The sequence below is a fragment of the Notamacropus eugenii genome, chromosome 5, assembly GCF_028372415.1.
Source record: "Notamacropus eugenii isolate mMacEug1 chromosome 5, mMacEug1.pri_v2, whole genome shotgun sequence".
Lineage (NCBI taxonomy): Eukaryota > Metazoa > Chordata > Mammalia > Diprotodontia > Macropodidae > Notamacropus > Notamacropus eugenii.
In genome coordinates this window covers 343714135-343731184 of record NC_092876.1, presented here as the reverse complement: position 1 = coordinate 343731184, position 17050 = coordinate 343714135, and the positions used below count along the sequence as shown (strand labels likewise).

The 17050-nt window shown below is 41.6% G+C and overlaps 1 protein-coding gene across 2 annotated transcripts in view; it reads left to right on the top strand.

Moving 5' to 3' along the window:
• The window catches only part of HCLS1 (hematopoietic cell-specific Lyn substrate 1), a 45403-nt gene that overhangs the window by 21613 nt on the left and 6740 nt on the right, over positions 1-17050 (top strand). For both annotated transcript variants that reach the window (XM_072613856.1, XM_072613857.1), the window contains exons 5-13: positions 3924-4034; positions 5322-5376; positions 6206-6316; positions 7573-7628; positions 9661-9715; positions 10309-10419; positions 12025-12080; positions 14107-14161; positions 14758-14868. In XM_072613856.1, coding sequence (XP_072469957.1) covers positions 3924-4034; positions 5322-5376; positions 6206-6316; positions 7573-7628; positions 9661-9715; positions 10309-10419; positions 12025-12080; positions 14107-14161; positions 14758-14868 — 721 coding nt within the window. The remainder of the gene's footprint in view (positions 1-3923; positions 4035-5321; positions 5377-6205; positions 6317-7572; positions 7629-9660; positions 9716-10308; positions 10420-12024; positions 12081-14106; positions 14162-14757; positions 14869-17050) is intronic.

Below are 17050 nucleotides of genomic sequence, written 5' to 3'. Positions count from 1 at the left end.
ATTTATAAGTTTATTATAAATTATTATTAATTAATTTATTGTAAATTATTAAAATTTATAAATATGAAATTTACTATTTAATGGACTTTGGAACAAGCCATCTTTGTTGTACAGCTGTTTTTCAGTCAGGTCTGACTTTCCATGACCCTATTTGCAATGTTCTTGGCCGTGATACTGCAGTGGTTTGCCATTTCCTTATCCAGCTCATTTTGCAGATGAGGAAACTGAGGCAAGCAGGGTTAAGTGACTTTTCCCAGGTCATACAGTCAATAAGTGTCTAAGGTTGGATTTGAGCTCAGCTCTTCTTGACTGCATGCCTGTCACTTTAACCATTACACCACTTGTCTGCAATTCAGTATAGTACTCACCGTTCTACTGTGTCCAAAGTTATCTTTACCCTAGGCCAACTCCGAGGCCACCTATGACCTTGTAGGTCCTCAAGTGCAGCCCTTTCACTGAATTGAAACTTCACAGAACAAATCCCCTTAATGAAAGGTTTTGTTCTGTAAAATTTAGACTTAGTCAAAAGGCAGAACCCAAGGACCTAGAAGGCTACATGTGGCCTGGAGGCTGCAGGTGTTCCATCCCTGCATTAGGCCTTATCCTGAATATATACTCTAGCTCCAAAAGACAGAGGTATTTGGGGCCAAATTCTTAGGAACGCTGCCCTCTTATTGATCTAGCCAGTATAACCTTGAAATTTGACTTCAGAGGAAAAATTATTTTCCTATTTATTATTTGTAATGTTTCAGTGTTTCTTGATTGCTTTGTTGTGCTTTCTGTGATTTTTTTAATATTCTTATTTGGGTATAGATTACAAAAACAAAACCATTAAAATACTTACACAAGATTATTGTGAAAAACCTAGATTTTACTTTATGATTAGATGGTTCAGAAACTTTTCATGTTAAAAAAAAAGTTTGCATATTATATCAGACTTAACTCTTGTCTTCCATTGAAACTTTGAAGATAACTCATCCAATTGTAGGATCATGGGACTCTGAGCTGAAACAGACGTCAGAGATCATCTCGTCTAATTTTTTTATAACACATAATTTTTATTATATAAAACATATGATTTTTAATAAAATATAATGTAATTATATTTTAATTTTTAATGGTCTCCTTTGGCAGTCTGGAGCAGCCTATGCACCCATGTCAGAATAATTGCTCTAAATGCAAAAAACAAAATACTCAGGATAGCAAAGGAAACCAGTTACATGAAACATGGTTATCAAGATATTTTTTAAAAAGCAATTTCACAGACTCTAGATTAAGAACTCCTCTAGTCCAAACTTTATTTTACACACAAGGAAACTGAGGCCCAGAGAGTTAAAGGACCTGCACAAGATAACACAAGTAGTAAACAGCAGAATCGAACCCAGGCTTAAGAGAAAAAAGACACTTGTCCTCCCTCCAAAGAAACAATAAAAATAGTGCTGAAGAACTTCTGAGTTTCTCTTCAAGGGAAATTCTGTTGTTTTTCATTGTCCGTTTAATTCTCTGCCATAATCCTAGTGCAGAAGTGGTAGCAGGTTAAGGAGTGGGTTTGAAGTCAAGTCAAATGAACAGCTCATCATCTATTTAACAAGCAAAGTAAGCTTATTTTCTGCAGTATGATAAATAAATACTGTATAACAAGCTCGTCTTTACTTGGTGCTTTTGCTCAGCCTGAGAAGCGTTAGTGTTTATCCTAAGTTTGGAGTGGGGAGAAGAGATCAGCAAAGAGATAAAAAAAACCCAAAAAACTTAAAGACCCTTTCTTACTCAGTTGTTTTTTTTTTCTGGTAGCTTCATTTTGTATTATGAATTCCCAGAACATTAGATACACCTATATGCACATAAGAGAAGACAAGTACATTTTGAAATAAAAGAGAAATGACTTAGATATCTGACATTTTGCATTGGCTCCATCTTTGGTGCCCTACCTAGAGTGTGGATAATGGAGAGTTACCTGGAGTTGTATGTTTTCCTGAAGTTTATCCAGCTTCCTCATAGAGTCATGGCATAGCCTTAATTCTGAATCTTGACAATGACTGACAGACAGCTTAGATTTTTGACTGTATCAGTGTTCTTCATCTAGGGTCTGTGGATATATTTCAGGTGTTCTGGGAATTTGGATGAGGAAAATCGCATCTTATTTTCACTAGCTTCTAACTCAGGGGTTCTTAACCTTGGATCTATGAACTTGTTTCTTTAAAGTATTCTGATGACTTTATTTAAATACAAGCATTTTGAGGCAGATCTTAAACTCAGGTCTTCCTAACTGTAAGTCCAGCACTTGGTATCTACAGAGCTTACTAGAAATTCAGCATTTCTTTTGATTATGAATAAGATTATAAAACATGACTCTGAGAAGGGGTCCACAGCACTCTCACCTGACTGCCAAAGAGGTCTATAACATGAATAAAGAACCCTTGGTCTACATCTACTATCTATTATATGACACATATAGCACTTTTAGGTCAGTGTTTACCTCCCCTCTGGTTTAAGGGTCAGTCTGCCCATTCAGTCTCTATAAAAGGGTCATGGACAATTCATTCATAAAAATATAAAAATGAGGTGTCAAGTTGCATTTATCAAGTTGCACTTGTCAGGACAATGTCAGAGAGGGCAACTGTGATTCCTTCTGTGTGACTTAAAGAGAGCTTTCACAAAAGGATCACACTAAGCAACAGATTCTTTAAACTAGATCTGTGACTTTCATGGGTATAAGGAATTCCTGATAAGAAACTCCATCAATCAACACAAACTGGTATTCTCTTCAGTTTATGGTCTTAGGTGGCTCTCAGCAACTAGGTGGTGCCATACTGTAGAGACTGCCAGACCTGGAATCAGGAAGACCTGAGTTCAAATCCTACTTTAGACATGCACTAGCTCTGTGACCTTAGGCAAGTCACTTTACCTTTCAGTCTCAGTTTTCTCCACTGAAAAATGGGAATAAAAATGACCTCCCAGGGTTGTTATGAGGATCAAATAAGTTAACATGTACAAAGTGCTTTTTCAAACCTTTACGTGAGATATAAATGCTAACTATTATTAGAGAGTTGCCTGGAGGTTGAGAAGTGACTGGACCAGGGTCACATAGTCTGTGGCAAAAGTGGGACTCCAACACTCAGATCTTCCTGATTCTCCACTAATACCACCCTGCTACCTCTCCAGGTGGTAAATTGATAAAGCTGTTGGCCTTTTAATTCTCACAAGGGATGACCTGGGATGCCTAGGGGCAGGGCAGCAAGAAGGAGACAGCCAGGGTAATTCTCAATCTTCATACATTAGTCTCAGTGATTTGGACAAGATCCTGACAAGTCCAAACCAGGGCTAGGAAGTGATGCTATAAGAAATGTGTGATGATCTTCATGTCTGCAAAAGAGGGAAGGCATCATCAATGACCTCCCAGGAAGGCTTCCCTGGATCTGATTTTAAAAACTCTCAGTCACTTCTTCCATTAGATTGGGGGAGGAACCTCCTGGATCCTCCATATTCTCCACAGCAGAGAAGCTTGGAGAGGACACCAAGGGTCATGAGTTTCATGGCGATGGCCAAGTTCTTGCTCAGGCGTCACAAGAAGAGACATGCTGGGGATTCTTCAGTAAGATTCCATCTTTATAAGGATGAAGCAAAGGAGTTTACAGGCAGTAGAGGTGGGGGGAGTTCCAGGAAAAGTCGAGGAGTGAAGGAGGATTAGATCAAGCAGGAAAAAGGGATGCACCCAAAACAACTGGATCCTTCTGCAAAAGAGATTTCTGCCCCACACTCTCTCATGTGGACCATGAGCCTGACACAGGCTGGAATTTTGGTGTGTGTTCTTACATTTCATCTTTGCCAGTCCTTTCTTTGTTTGTCTTTTCCTTGCCCTGTATCTTCCTGTGTGTATCTGTCCCTGGCAATGCTGACCTTGACTCTCTTTTTGGCCTTTGCAGAGTGCACTTGGCCATGAGTATGTTGCTGAGGTAGAGAAGCACTCATCTCAGACAGATGCTGCTAAAGGGTTTGGCGGCAAATATGGAGTCGAGAGAGATCGGGCAGACAAGGTAAGGGATACCCTTTGCTCCGCCAAGAGGCATATAAAATACATGACCGGAATATAGGGACCTCTGTCTAACTATTGAAGCATACAGTCTAGGTCTGGAAAAGGACCCTGGGCATTGGGGGTGGGATGGGAGGAAGGGAGAAAATTCCAGGAGGTTCCATGGCTCAATAAATACAGAAATCATTTATTAAGCATTATTATGTGCCATCTTATCACTTTGGCTGCTGTATAAGGGATATGATTGAATGGTTATCACTTCCCTTGTCTAAATATGCCCAAATCAAATCCATGTACTGGCAACCTAGTACATAAATCAAGTGTATAAGAGTTCAAAGCAAGCATCCCAAAAGATTCAGAGGGGTCATTGGTAGGAATCAGAGAGGACTTCATGGAGGTAGAATGTTGGTAGTCAGAGACATGAGGGAAATTCATTCTGAGCCTGGGAAATAGGGTGTGAAAATGTAAAGGGATGGACAGTCCTATTTGGCAGGAGTGAAGGGTACGTGAAAAGGGGTTGTCTAAAATAAGACTAGAAAGGAATTTAGAATTAGGTTATGGTGTGCTTTGGATGACAGATTAAGGAATTTGAGAGATGTAACATTAAAGACCCCATAAACTTCTCTGTGATGCTAATTTTGTAAGAACTTGAGCCTAGGGATAGAGTAGGGTAGTGCCTACAAGTTAAGGATCATACTCACTGGTGTGAGAAAGGGGCTGGAAAAGGTGCCCTAAAAATTGTCTGCTTACCCAACCCTGGCCTGATTACCTCAGTAGGTGAGGATCCCACCCTGCAGTCAAAACACACACACACACACACACACACACACACACACGTACACACAAATGTACAAAAACATCTGCAAAGATGATTTCATTCACCATCAGTATGAGGAATGTGCACACATTTACAGACAACACAAAATCCAATAGACTTGAAAGCAGAACTGAATTAGCTCAAAAAAAACAACAAAACAACAAAAACAAACATGAGATGCACAGACTTAGAGAAGCCACCCCAAATGTTCACATGGACTGTTTGTGCCTGACCTGTGGTAGAACATTCCAAGCTCATATTGGTCTGGCCCGCCACAGCTGGACACACTAAACTTTACTGTAGTATAGTGATGTCATTTTGGTCCACTTCAAGAGGAAGACCGACCAAGCCCTCATTTGTACTGGGAACCCTCACAACCCAATCTTTGGCAGGGAGTGGAATAACAAAGTAGGAGAAAGAATGGATCTGTGGAGCGGCTGATGTTTTGATTAAATCTCCCTTCCTTCTCCCCAGTCAGCAGTCGGATTTGATTACAAAGGAGAAGTGGAGAAACACACATCTCAGAAAGGCAAGTACCCTTCCCTGTCAGTCCTGTATGGTTACCTCTTCCTTACGGTTACCTCTGCACTGACTTGCCAACTCCCTCCTCATCTCAGCTTTCAGGTGTCTAGCCCAATCTATAGTTTTACTGTATTATCAGTCAATAAGCATTTATTAAATGCTTGTTGTTTGCCAGATATCCCCAGGCTTTGGGGATAGGTTAGGGATGGGGCTGGAACTGTGATTTCATTGGTATAGGCAATTTTCAAATGAGGAATATCCTTCACCAAGGTAGGTTGGTCATTTTTCAGTAATAAATTCACTGGGAAGTTAAGTGTTTTGTTCAAGGTCAGACAGTCAGTATGTATCTGGTCTTCCTGTCTCAGAGGCCAGCTCTCTATCAATTTTTCCATGATGCCTTTCTAGACTTTGGGGATAAAAAGACAAAAAATTGCTCCTGCCCTCAAAAAACTTACTATTTCTATCCCCTGTGCCCTGACTTGTCCCTAGATTTCCAAACATTATAGAGGGTGGGGAGTAGGGAAAGTATTCTTGTAGCTTCTCTAAAGGTGTTTGGGAGTGGGGAAGGAGGAAGAGGAGCAAAAGGAAAGGGAAGAGGAAGAAGGGGGTGGAAAGGGTGCTTTGTTCTAAATTAAAAGTGAGGCAGCTGAATTCAAACTGATAGAAGCCTAGGAATGTTATACCCTGTCCTCCACATTCTCCCCTTCACTTGGACTGTGCTCTGTCCTATAAGCACCTACTTAGTTCATTCTCTCCTCCATTTCCCTTGGGCTCATTCTCATTTTCCTTTCTCTGACTGAGATGGACAGGTCTGACATCTCCCTCTCATTCAACAGATTACTCCAAGGGCTTTGGTGGTCGCTATGGGGTAGAGAAGGACAAACTGGACAAAGCAGCTGTTGGCTATGACTACAAGGGGGAGACAGAAAAGCATGAGTCCCAGAGAGGTGAGTTGGACAGATTGAGAGGCCCAAAGGTGGGCTTGATCAGAGTTTGGGGAGGACTATTGGGACTGAGGGACTGAGACAGATGGGACAGAGTACTTCTACTCCTAAAGCTACCCTAGTGGGTATTCTAGAAGCAGAGGAGGACTTCCATGTTGGAAGTGCTAGAGATGGGAGTGCTGGGGGTGGGACGGGAAATATGATGTGAGAGAGTAAATAGGAATGGATGGGGTGGGATGATTGGATGGGGGAGTAGAAGAGAAATGATATGAGCAGGGAGGCTGAGGAAGACCTAGGAGAGAGAGGAAAATAAGGGAAAGAATAAGAAAGGAATGATGACAGATGAGGGAGTAATCCTGAAAAGTAACAAGGTGAAAATAGAGAGATTAGAGAGCAAGGGACAGAATGACAAGCTGATACTCTCAGTCTCACCTCTTTACCTCTGCCTCACTCTCTGCTCTGCATTCTTCCTGGAACTATGACTAGCAAGAAGCATGAAATACACTTAAAATAAGAAATTTAAAATCTACTTTCTACTTCATGATGTGAAAAAATTTTTTTGAGGATCGGGACCTGTGACTTTGTTGGTATAAAGCAATTGTAGTGTGGAATCCCCTCTACCAAGACAAATTACTATGTTATCTGCAATTTATGGACTTAGAACTTTATCTGAGGCAATGACTTACTACTACTGCTGCGATTAGCTAGAATTTGTATAGCACTTTATATAATATATAATATAAATATATTATTATATAATATAGAATTTATATAGCACTTTAAAGTTTGCAACGTGTTTTGTATATGTTGTCTCACTTGATCTTCACAACAACTCTGTGAGGTAGGTGCTGTTATTATCCCCGTTTTAGAAATGAGCAAACAGGCTGAGAAAAGTTAAATGACTTTCCTAAGGTCACACGGGTAGTAAGTATCCCAGTCAGGGTTTGAACTCAAGTCTTCCTGACTCCAAATCCAACACTATCCACTGAGCTATCACCTTAGCTGCCTACCAAGCTCTCTCTCCTTAACTCTCTGCCTCTTTTTGCCTATCCCCACCTGATTTTCTTTTGCCTCCATTTCTTTCTCTCAATACATTCATATCTCTTCATCTGTACATTCTTCTCTCTAAGCTAAGCCTCTCATAGTTGTGCCATATCTCTTCCTGTTGTTCGTATTCTGTTCTCTTTCTCTCCATCTCTCTTCCCCAATCTTCAGCTTTATCTCCTAGGCCTGACTCCTGCATTCCTTTTTTTCTTCAGATTATGCCAAAGGCTTTGGTGGTCAATATGGGGTACAGAAAGACCGAGTAGATAAGGTAAGACACTCCCTTGCTCTGTGGGGATTCCTCCCTAACTATACCAAGAGTATTGATGGAAATGTTACTGGAGAGGGAGAGTGGGAGTTAAGTGCTTATTTCTGACCTCCTGTGTCACCCTTTGTTCAGGTTGAGTGCTAGGATACCCTCTCTGCTCTGAACCCCTTTCTGCACTTTCATTTGCTCTCCTTAGCTCTGTCATCTGGTGGCTTGTTCAGAAGTCCTGGCTTTGGGGAAAGTGGGCTTGGAGGAGTAAGGGAGATCCAACACCCAGGGGCAGGTATAGGACGCCATGGTCTCTTGCCTTGGGTTGTCTAATTGAACCCCAGTCTCTTTCCCTGTGACTATAATACCCTGACTTCCCCCTCCCTGTCATCCATCAGTGTCTCTCATTTCATGTGAGGTTGCCTCACTTGGAAGATGTGAGATTCAGGCTAAATTGGGCTACATACTCTGTCCTATATTCTAGTGCAGGGGGAACAACATGCATATACAGGATGCATACAATGTAGATGAAGTATAACCTTAGTAGGGAAGGCACTATTAGGTGTGGAAACAGGAAAAGACCTCCTATGGAAAGTGCATTTTGAGTTAAATCTTTAGGAAAAATAGAGATTCTAAGAGATAAAGGTTTGAAGGCAGAGTATTCCAGGCATGGGGACAACCATGGCAAACACACAGAGGTGAGACTGAGTAGTGCGAAGAGGGAGGAAAAGCAAATAAGGTTGGTTGGCCAGATTGTTGGGATTGTAGAAGGAAATAGCACAGAAGAAGCCTGGAAAGATTGGAAGGGGGTAGGTAGTAAAGAGCTTTAAATGGTATATAGCATAGTTTGCTTTCAGATCCCAAAGGTAAGATGGAGACATTGGAGTTCAACAAGTAGGGAGATGACAGAGTCAGGACTATGTATTAGAAACATCATTCAGCTGTGTGGACAATGGATGGGACCTTGCCTAAAGAATCTACAACCATATCCATGTATCTTTTAACTATGCACAAAACCAAGCATTATTAATAAATATCTATGATTGACTGAAGTAGTTCCTGCTAGATTTTGTTAAGGGACCACTAGGCTTTGAACTAGTTGGGGACACCCCTTGATTTTACCCAATCATGAACCAAGCTTTCACCTAGAATCTCTCCAACCATTACTCTCAATCCATCACTCCCATCCCAAGGAGTTCCTCAAAGAAATCTGTTAATTTTTCCACTGAGAACTAATAAGGGGAAGAAGTCAAAAGACATTTTGCACAGTGGGAACTTCAAAGTCAGAAAGGGCAGGCATTGCATTGAGTCAGTTCTCATCCAATCAACTGAACAAATATTTATTTATTAATTTCATATTCTGTGCAAAGTACTTGGAATAAGTGGATAAAAAAATGACAGTTTGGTCTGAAGGACTCTACAAGCTATGAAGGAGAATAAGATTGGCACAAATAGCTACATTACAAATTAGAAAATAATTGAGTACATGAGAGGTCAAACCAAGGGTGCCAAGAGATTTCAAGAATGAGGAATCACTTCTAGCTGATGGGAATCAGGGAAGGCTTCATGGAGGAGATGTTGTGTTAAGTGGACCTTGAGATAGAAGAAGAATATCTATAGGAAGAGAGAAGGAAATCTATTCAGGGCTTGGGGAACAGGGTATGAAAATATATAGTGTTGGGAAAGGACAAGGCAACTATGTAAACAGGAAACAGTACAGTTTGGTGGGAGCATGGAATGTGTGACAGTGAGTTGTATGAAACAAGGCTGGAAAGGAAGATAGAACCAGATGATGCGGCCTTGGATGACAGATCAGGGAATTTGAGATGTGGGCTAGTAGAGTATCCACAAACCACTCCATGATGATAACCTTGTAAGTACTTGAGTCTGGTGATGTGAGGGAGCAGGTGCACAACAACCATCTTAACCCTCCCCCATGCATGAACCCCTCAGTGCTTGGCAAGCAGTAGGAGTGGAAGGTGGGAGGGAGAGAAGGTGTGTGTTTGGCAGATGATGCTTTGATCAAGTGTCTCTTGTTCCTCCCCAGTCAGCAGTCGGGTTTGATTACAAAGGAGAAGTGGAGAAACACACATCTCAGAAAGGCAAGGACCCTTCCCCATAGATCCCACACCTCTTTCTGCCCCAGTGTTCCTTCCCCTTTCCCATCTCAGTTTTCAGGTGAATATACCATTGATGGCTTCACTGCATCAAATGCGTGTATCCTACCAGCAACCATACTAGGCTTTGAGGATATAGAAATAAATGAACCCATTCCTTCCCTCAAGGAGCTTACTATGCCTATGACTGTGTTGTGACTTACCTCTAGATTTCAGAACCTTGTGGAAGGGGTGGGGAGAGAGAATAAGTAGAATAGTTTCCCCACCATGTGTTCAGAAAAAGGGAAGGGAAAAAAGAACAAAGGGAAAGGGCAGAGGAAGAAGGGGGTAGGAAGGGTGCTTTGCCCTAAATTAGAAGTGAAGCAGCTGAGTTCAAACTAATAGAAGAAGCCTGGACATGTCATACCCTGTCCTTCACACTCCCTCCTCCACCTGGACAATGCTGTGTCCCATAAACACTTAATTCATTCTTTTCCCCCATTTCCCTTGCCCTCATTCCGACTTTCCACTGTCTGACTGAATTCTTTTCTATCCTGGAGATATGCTGACAGGTCTGACATCTCCCTCTCATTTAACAGATTACTCCAAGGGCTTTGGTGGTCGCTATGGGATAGAGAAGGATAAACTGGACAAGGCAGCTGTTGGCTATGACTACAAAGGAGAGACAGAAAAGCATGAGTCCCAGAGAGGTAAGTTGGAGAGATTGAAAGGCCCAAAGGAGCTGAAAGGAAGAGGTGGGCTAGAACAGAGTTTGGGGAGAACTGTTGGGAGTGAGGGGTTGGGACAGATGGGACAGATGAAGCAACCCTAGTGGGTATTCTAGAAGCAGAGGAGGACTTTTCATGTTGTTAATGTTAGAGATGGAAGTGCTGAGGGGAGAATATGATGAGAGAGGGTTAATAGACTTGGGTGGAGTAGGGTGATTGGATGGGGGATAGAAGAGAAATGATGTGGGAAGGGAGGCTGAGGAAGACCTAGGAGGGAGGGAAAAATGAGGGAAAGAATAAGAAAGGAATGATGACAGATGAGGGAGTAATCCTGAAAAGCAGCAAGGTGGAAATAAGGAGATTAGAGACCAAAGGACAGAATGACAAGCTGATACTCTGTTACCTCTACCTCTACCTCACTCTCTACCTCTGCTCTCCATTCTTCCTGAAACCAGAACTCCCAAGTACACCTATAGCAAGAAATTTAAAATCTACTTCCTACTACATGATGTGAATTTTTTTTTTTTTTTTGTGGATCAGGACCTGTGATTTTGTTGGTATAAAACAATGGGGGTGAGGAAACCCCTGTACCAATACAAATTACTATGTTATCTGCAATTTATGGACTTAGAAAGTTACCTGGGGCACTGACTTGCTACTGCTGCTACTGCTGCTACCACTGCTACTAGCTAGCATCTATATAGCACTTTAAAGTTTGCAAAGTGATTTGTACATGTTGTCTCATTTGATCTTCACAACCACTCAGTGAGGTAGGTACTATTATTATCCCTATTTTAGAAATGAGCAAACTGAGGCTGAGAAAGGTTAAATGACTTGCCCAGGGGTCACACAGGGAGTAAGATCTGAGTCAGGATTTGAATACAGGTCTTCCTGATATTAAGTCCAACACTATCCACTGGGCTATCACCTAGCTGTCTACTCAGGGGTAGAAAGCCAGTATGTGTCTGGAGTAGGACTTGAACCAAGGTCTTCCTAACTCCAGCTAGGTTCTCCCCTTATACCACACTGTTTTTGCCTCTCATAGAAATAGTAAAAGTAATTAAGGCAATTAACCTTTCATTACTCCTACCAATTGCTGATTTGCATCAGTGGAGGGAGTTTCTCCTACGTTGAATAGGATGCTGAGAGTATCCAACATTCATGTGATCAAAAATATGAACTGTACCTTATCCCCAACAAAAATTTCAAGAAAAGTACAAGTGAGTGGAGAGGTGGTGCTGGACTATGAGCCACCATTTAAAGGGGCTGCATTGACATCATAGGGGAGACCCTAAAACTCTAAAGTGCTGCTGCTGGGAAGGCCTGTTGTGGTGGGAGTGAGAAAGCTCTCTCTCCTTAACTATCTGCCTCTTTTTGCTTATCTGACTTTTTTTGCCCCCATTTCATTCTTCCAATCTGTATTCCTATCTCTTCATCTGTACATTCTTCTCTCTAAGCCCAGCCTCTCATAGTTGTATCCTATCTCTCTCTTCCTGTCCTCCATATTTCTTTTTCTCTCTCCATCTCTCTACCATATTCTTTGGTTTTATGTTGTGGATCTCACTCGTGGACCTTTCTGTTCTTCAGATTATGCCAAAGGCTTTGGCGGTCAATATGGGGTACAGAAAGACCGAGTAGACAAGGTAAGACATCCCCTTACTCTGAGAGGATTCCTCCCAAACTATATCAGGAGTACTGATGGAGATGGTGCTAGAGAGAGAGAAGAGGAGAAAGTACTTATCACAAACACTCCTGTGTTTGTCACCCTCAGTTGAGTGGTAAGATACTTTCTCTGCTCGGAACCTTTTTCTGCCCCTTCATTTGCTCTCCTTAGTTTTGGCTTCTGGTGGCTTGTTCAGAAGTTCTGGCTTTGGAGGGAGTGGACTTGGAGGAATGAGGGAGATCCAACCTCCAGGGGCAGGTGTGGGACACCAGGGTCTCTTGCCTTGGGTTGTCTAATCGAACCCCAGTCTCCATCACACCTACTCCTATGGCTATAAGAATTGCCTCTTTGACCCCATCTCAACTGGTCATACTGACCTCCCCCTCCCTATCATCCATCAGTGCCTTTTACTTCATGTGAGATTGCCTCACTTGAAAGATGTGAGATTCAGGCTAAACTGTCCTCCATTCCAGTGGGGGAGACAACATGCATACATAAGATGCATACAGTATAGATGAAATATAATCTTAGAAGGGAAGGCACTATTAGGTATGGGAACTGGGAAAGGCCTCCTATGAACAGTATAATTTGACTTAAATTTTGAAGAAAACTAGAGATTCTAAGAGATAGAGATTTGGAGGCAGAGTATTCCAGGCACAGGGATGACCACAGCGAAGACACAGAGATAAGAAATTGAGCAGTGCCAAATATGAGGAAAAGCAAGTAAGGTTGGTTGGCCACATTGTTGAGATTATAGATGGCAGTAACATAGAAAACGTAAAAAAAAAATGAGAAAGGGCACATAGTGAAGAGTTTTAAATATTCTACAAAGTTGTTTGCTTTCTGATCCCAAAGGTAAGCAGGAGTCGTTGGAGTTCTTTGAGTAGGGAGGTGATATAGTCAGGAATATGCTTTAGAAACGTCATTCAGCTGTGTGCACAATCAATGGGACATTGCCTAAAGAATCCAGAACCATATTCATGTATCTTCTAACTACTCACAAAAACAAGTTTCTGCCAGACCTTGCTAAGGGACCCTTAGGCATTGAGCTAGTTTGGGATAGGGCAGTTTGCAACCCTTGATTTTGCCCAATCATGGACCAAGCCTTCACCTGGAATGTCTCCATTCATCACTCTCAATCCATCACTCCCACCCCAGGGAGTTCCTCAAAGAAATCTATTAGGCTTTCCACTGACAGCTAATGAGGGGAAGAAGACATTTTGGACAATGGGAACCTCAAAGTCACAAAGAATGGGCACTGCATTGAGTCAATTCTAATCAAATAAATTCAACAAATATTTATTTATTAATTTCATATTTTGTGCAAAGCTTTTGGGATAACTGAATAAAAAAAAACAACTATGGTCCGAAGGACTTTACAAACTACAAGGTAGAATAAGATTAGCACAAATAGCTACACTACAAATTAGAAAATAATTGCGTACATGAGAGGTCAAACCAAGGGTGCCAAGAGATTTCAAGAATGAGGAATCACTTCTAGCTGATGGGTATCAGGGAAGGCTTCATGGAGGAGATATTGTGTTAAGTGGACCTTGAGGTAGAAGAAGAATATCTATAGGAAGAGAGAAGGAAATCTATTCAGGGCTTGGGGAACAGGGTATGAAAATATATAGTGATGGGAAAGGACAAGGCAACTGTGTGAACAGGTAACAGTACAGTTTGGTGGGAGCATAGAGCGTGTGACAGTGAGTTGTATGAAACAAGGCTGGAAAGGAAGATAGAACCAGATGATGGGGCCTTGGATGACAGATCAGGGAATTTGAGATGTGGGCTAGTAGAGTATCCACAAACCACTCCATGATAATAACCTTGTAAGTTCTTGAGTCTGGTGATGTGAGGGAGCATGTCCACAACAACTGTCTTAAACCTCCCCCATGCATGAACCCCTCAGTGCTTGGCAAGCAGTAGGAGTGGAAGGTGGGAGGGAGAGAAGGTGTGTGTTTGGCAGATGATGCTTTGATCAAGTGTCTCTTGTTCCTCCCCAGTCAGCAGTCGGGTTTGATTACAAAGGAGAAGTGGAGAAACACACATCTCAGAAAGGCAAGGACCCTTCCCCATAGATCCCACACCTCTTTCTGCCCCAGTGTTCCTTCCCCTTTCCCATCTCAGTTTTCAGGTGAATATACCATTGATGGCTTCACTGCATCAAATGTGTGTATCCTACCAGCAACCATACTAGGCTTTGAGGATATAGAAGTAAATGAACCCATTCCTTCCCTCAAGGAGCTTACTATGCCTATGACTGTGTTGTGACTTACCTCTAGATTTCAGAACCTTGTGGAAGGGGTGGGGAGAGAGAATAAGTAGAATAGTTTCCCCACCATGTGTTCAGAAAAAGGGGAGGGGAAAAAAAGAACAAAGGGAAAGGGCAGAGGAAGAAGGGGGTAGGAAGTGTGCTTTGCCCTAAATTAGAAGTGAAGCAGCTGAGTTCAAACTAATAGAAGAAGCCTGGACATGTCATACCCTGTCCTTCACACTCCCTCCTCCACCTGGACAATGCTGTGTCCCATAAACACTTAATTCATTCTTTTCCCCCATTTCCCTTGGCCCCAGTCCCACTTTTCCACTCTCTGACTGAGTTCTTTTCTATCCTGGAAATGTGCTGTTAGGTCTGACATCTCCCTCTCATTTAACAGATTACTCCAAGGGCTTTGGTGGTCGCTATGGGATAGAGAAGGATAAACTGGACAAGGCAGCTGTTGGCTATGACTACAAGGGGGAGACAGAAAAGCATGAGTCCCAGAGAGGTAAGTTGGAGAGACTGAAAGGCCCAAAGGAGCTGAAAGGAAGAGGTGTGCTAGAACAGAGTTTGGGGAGAGCTGAGGGGCTGAGACAGATGGGACAGAATACCTCTGCTTCTGAAGCTACCATAGTGGGTATTCTAGAATCAGAGGAGAACTTCCATGTTGGAAATGTCAGAGATGGAAGTGCTGAGGGGAGAATATGATGAGAGAGGGTTAATAGACATGGGTGAAGTGGGATGACTGGATGAGGGAGTAGAAGAGAAATGATATCGGCAGGTAGGCTGATGTAGGAGGGAGATGGAAATTAAGGGAATAATAGGGGGAAGGAATGATTGTAGATGCAGCAAGGAATAGTGCTGAGGAGTGAGTGGGTAATGCAGTGGATAAAAGAACTAGATGCAGTATAATAAAGTCATGCTATGAGCCGCAGAAGTCCCTCTGTCCCACACACTTCCAGTCTTACTCAGAACCAATTTTCAGGCAATTTGGGTACCTGAAGCAACTAGAGTGAAGTAAATTTGACACAAGTGTAACAAATCAACAGTGTACTTCATGAGATGCAGATTTTTTTTTTTATTGACCGAGTCTGTGATTTAGTTGTTATAGGCAAATTGGGGTAAGGGCAATCTCCTTTACTTTCATAATTGTGTCTTTTCAGTCATGGTTAGTCAAGGTTCTTTAGTTTTTCAAAGTTATTTTCCTTTATAATGCTGTTGTTACTGCATAAATTTTTTTCAGGCTATTCTCACTTTACTCTTCATCAGTTCATATATATCGTTTCAGATTTTTCTGAAACCACCCCTTCATCACTATTACAATGAAATTATTTATTATTAACTAACTAAATTTAATTATTTATTAGTTAAATTATTAATTAGCTACAATTAATTGAATAATTTATTATTAATTAGTTCAGCTATTTCCAATTGATTTGGAGCCCTTTTATTTCCAGTTCTTTGATATAATAAAAAGATCTGCTTTACATTTTTGTGCATATATGGGTCCTTTTCCTTTTCCTCTGATCTCTTAGGGGAACTGGTATAGTGATGGTATCACTGAATTAAAGAGTATTCACAGTTTAGTGACTTTGGGACATAATTCCAAATCATATGCCAGAATGATTGGACCTATTCACAGCTCCACCAATAGTGTACCAGTGTGCCCATCTTCCCACTTCCCTTCCTTGATTGTCATTTCTCTTTTTTATCATCTTTGCTAATCTGATAGATATGAGATAGGATTTCAGAGTTGTTTTAATTTTCATTTAGCTAATTATTAATGATCTGACATCTTTTTCATATGGTTGTTGATAGTTTAGACTGTTTTCTTTGAGAACTTTCTGTTCTTACTTTTTGACCATTTAGCTATTGGGAATACCTGTCATTCATATATATTTGAATCACTTCCTTATATATCTTACACATTAGACCTTTATCGGAGAAACTTGAGAAGATTTTTTTCTCCCAGTTAACTGGAAACCCTCTCTACCAATGTCTATAGGCAACACTGCAAATGGTAGTCTTAAGAGAGTTGCCTTGGATACTAAGAGGTTAAATGATTTTCTCAGGGATACATTATCAGCGTATCTCAGAAAGGGGACCTGAACTCTGGTCTTCTTGATTACAGATGAATTCTCTACCCACTATACCGTACTGCCTCTGCCTCTCAGGGAAATGGTAGAAATCACTAAGAGAAGTAACTTCTCCTTGCCCCAGACTTATCTCTAAGACTATAAAGTTCAGCCAAGTTACTGATTTGCATCCATGAAGAGAATGATTTGGAGAGTACACCACAGTCATAAAATCAAAGGTCTAAACCACTCCTTTGCCCACCCTCAAACAAAATAAACAAATCAAAACAAAGACAGTGAGACAAATACCATTAAGCTAGAAGGGAGATGCTGGGCACCCAGTCCAGTACAGTGGTCCCCTGAGGTAAGCAGCATGGGCCAGGGCCCGGCACGTGTGCCCTTTCCTAACCTCACCTCTGCTGTTATCACTTATCTCTTTCTTTCTGTCCCCATGTAACTTTTTTTGGCCTCTATTTCCTTTTCTCAATCCATGCTCCAATCTCTACACTCATGTCTTCTTCTCTCTAGTTCTAAAATTCTGATGGTCATGTTCCATCTCTTGCTGTCCTCCATATTTCTCCCTTTCTCCTCATCTCTCTTCCCCATTCTTTGACT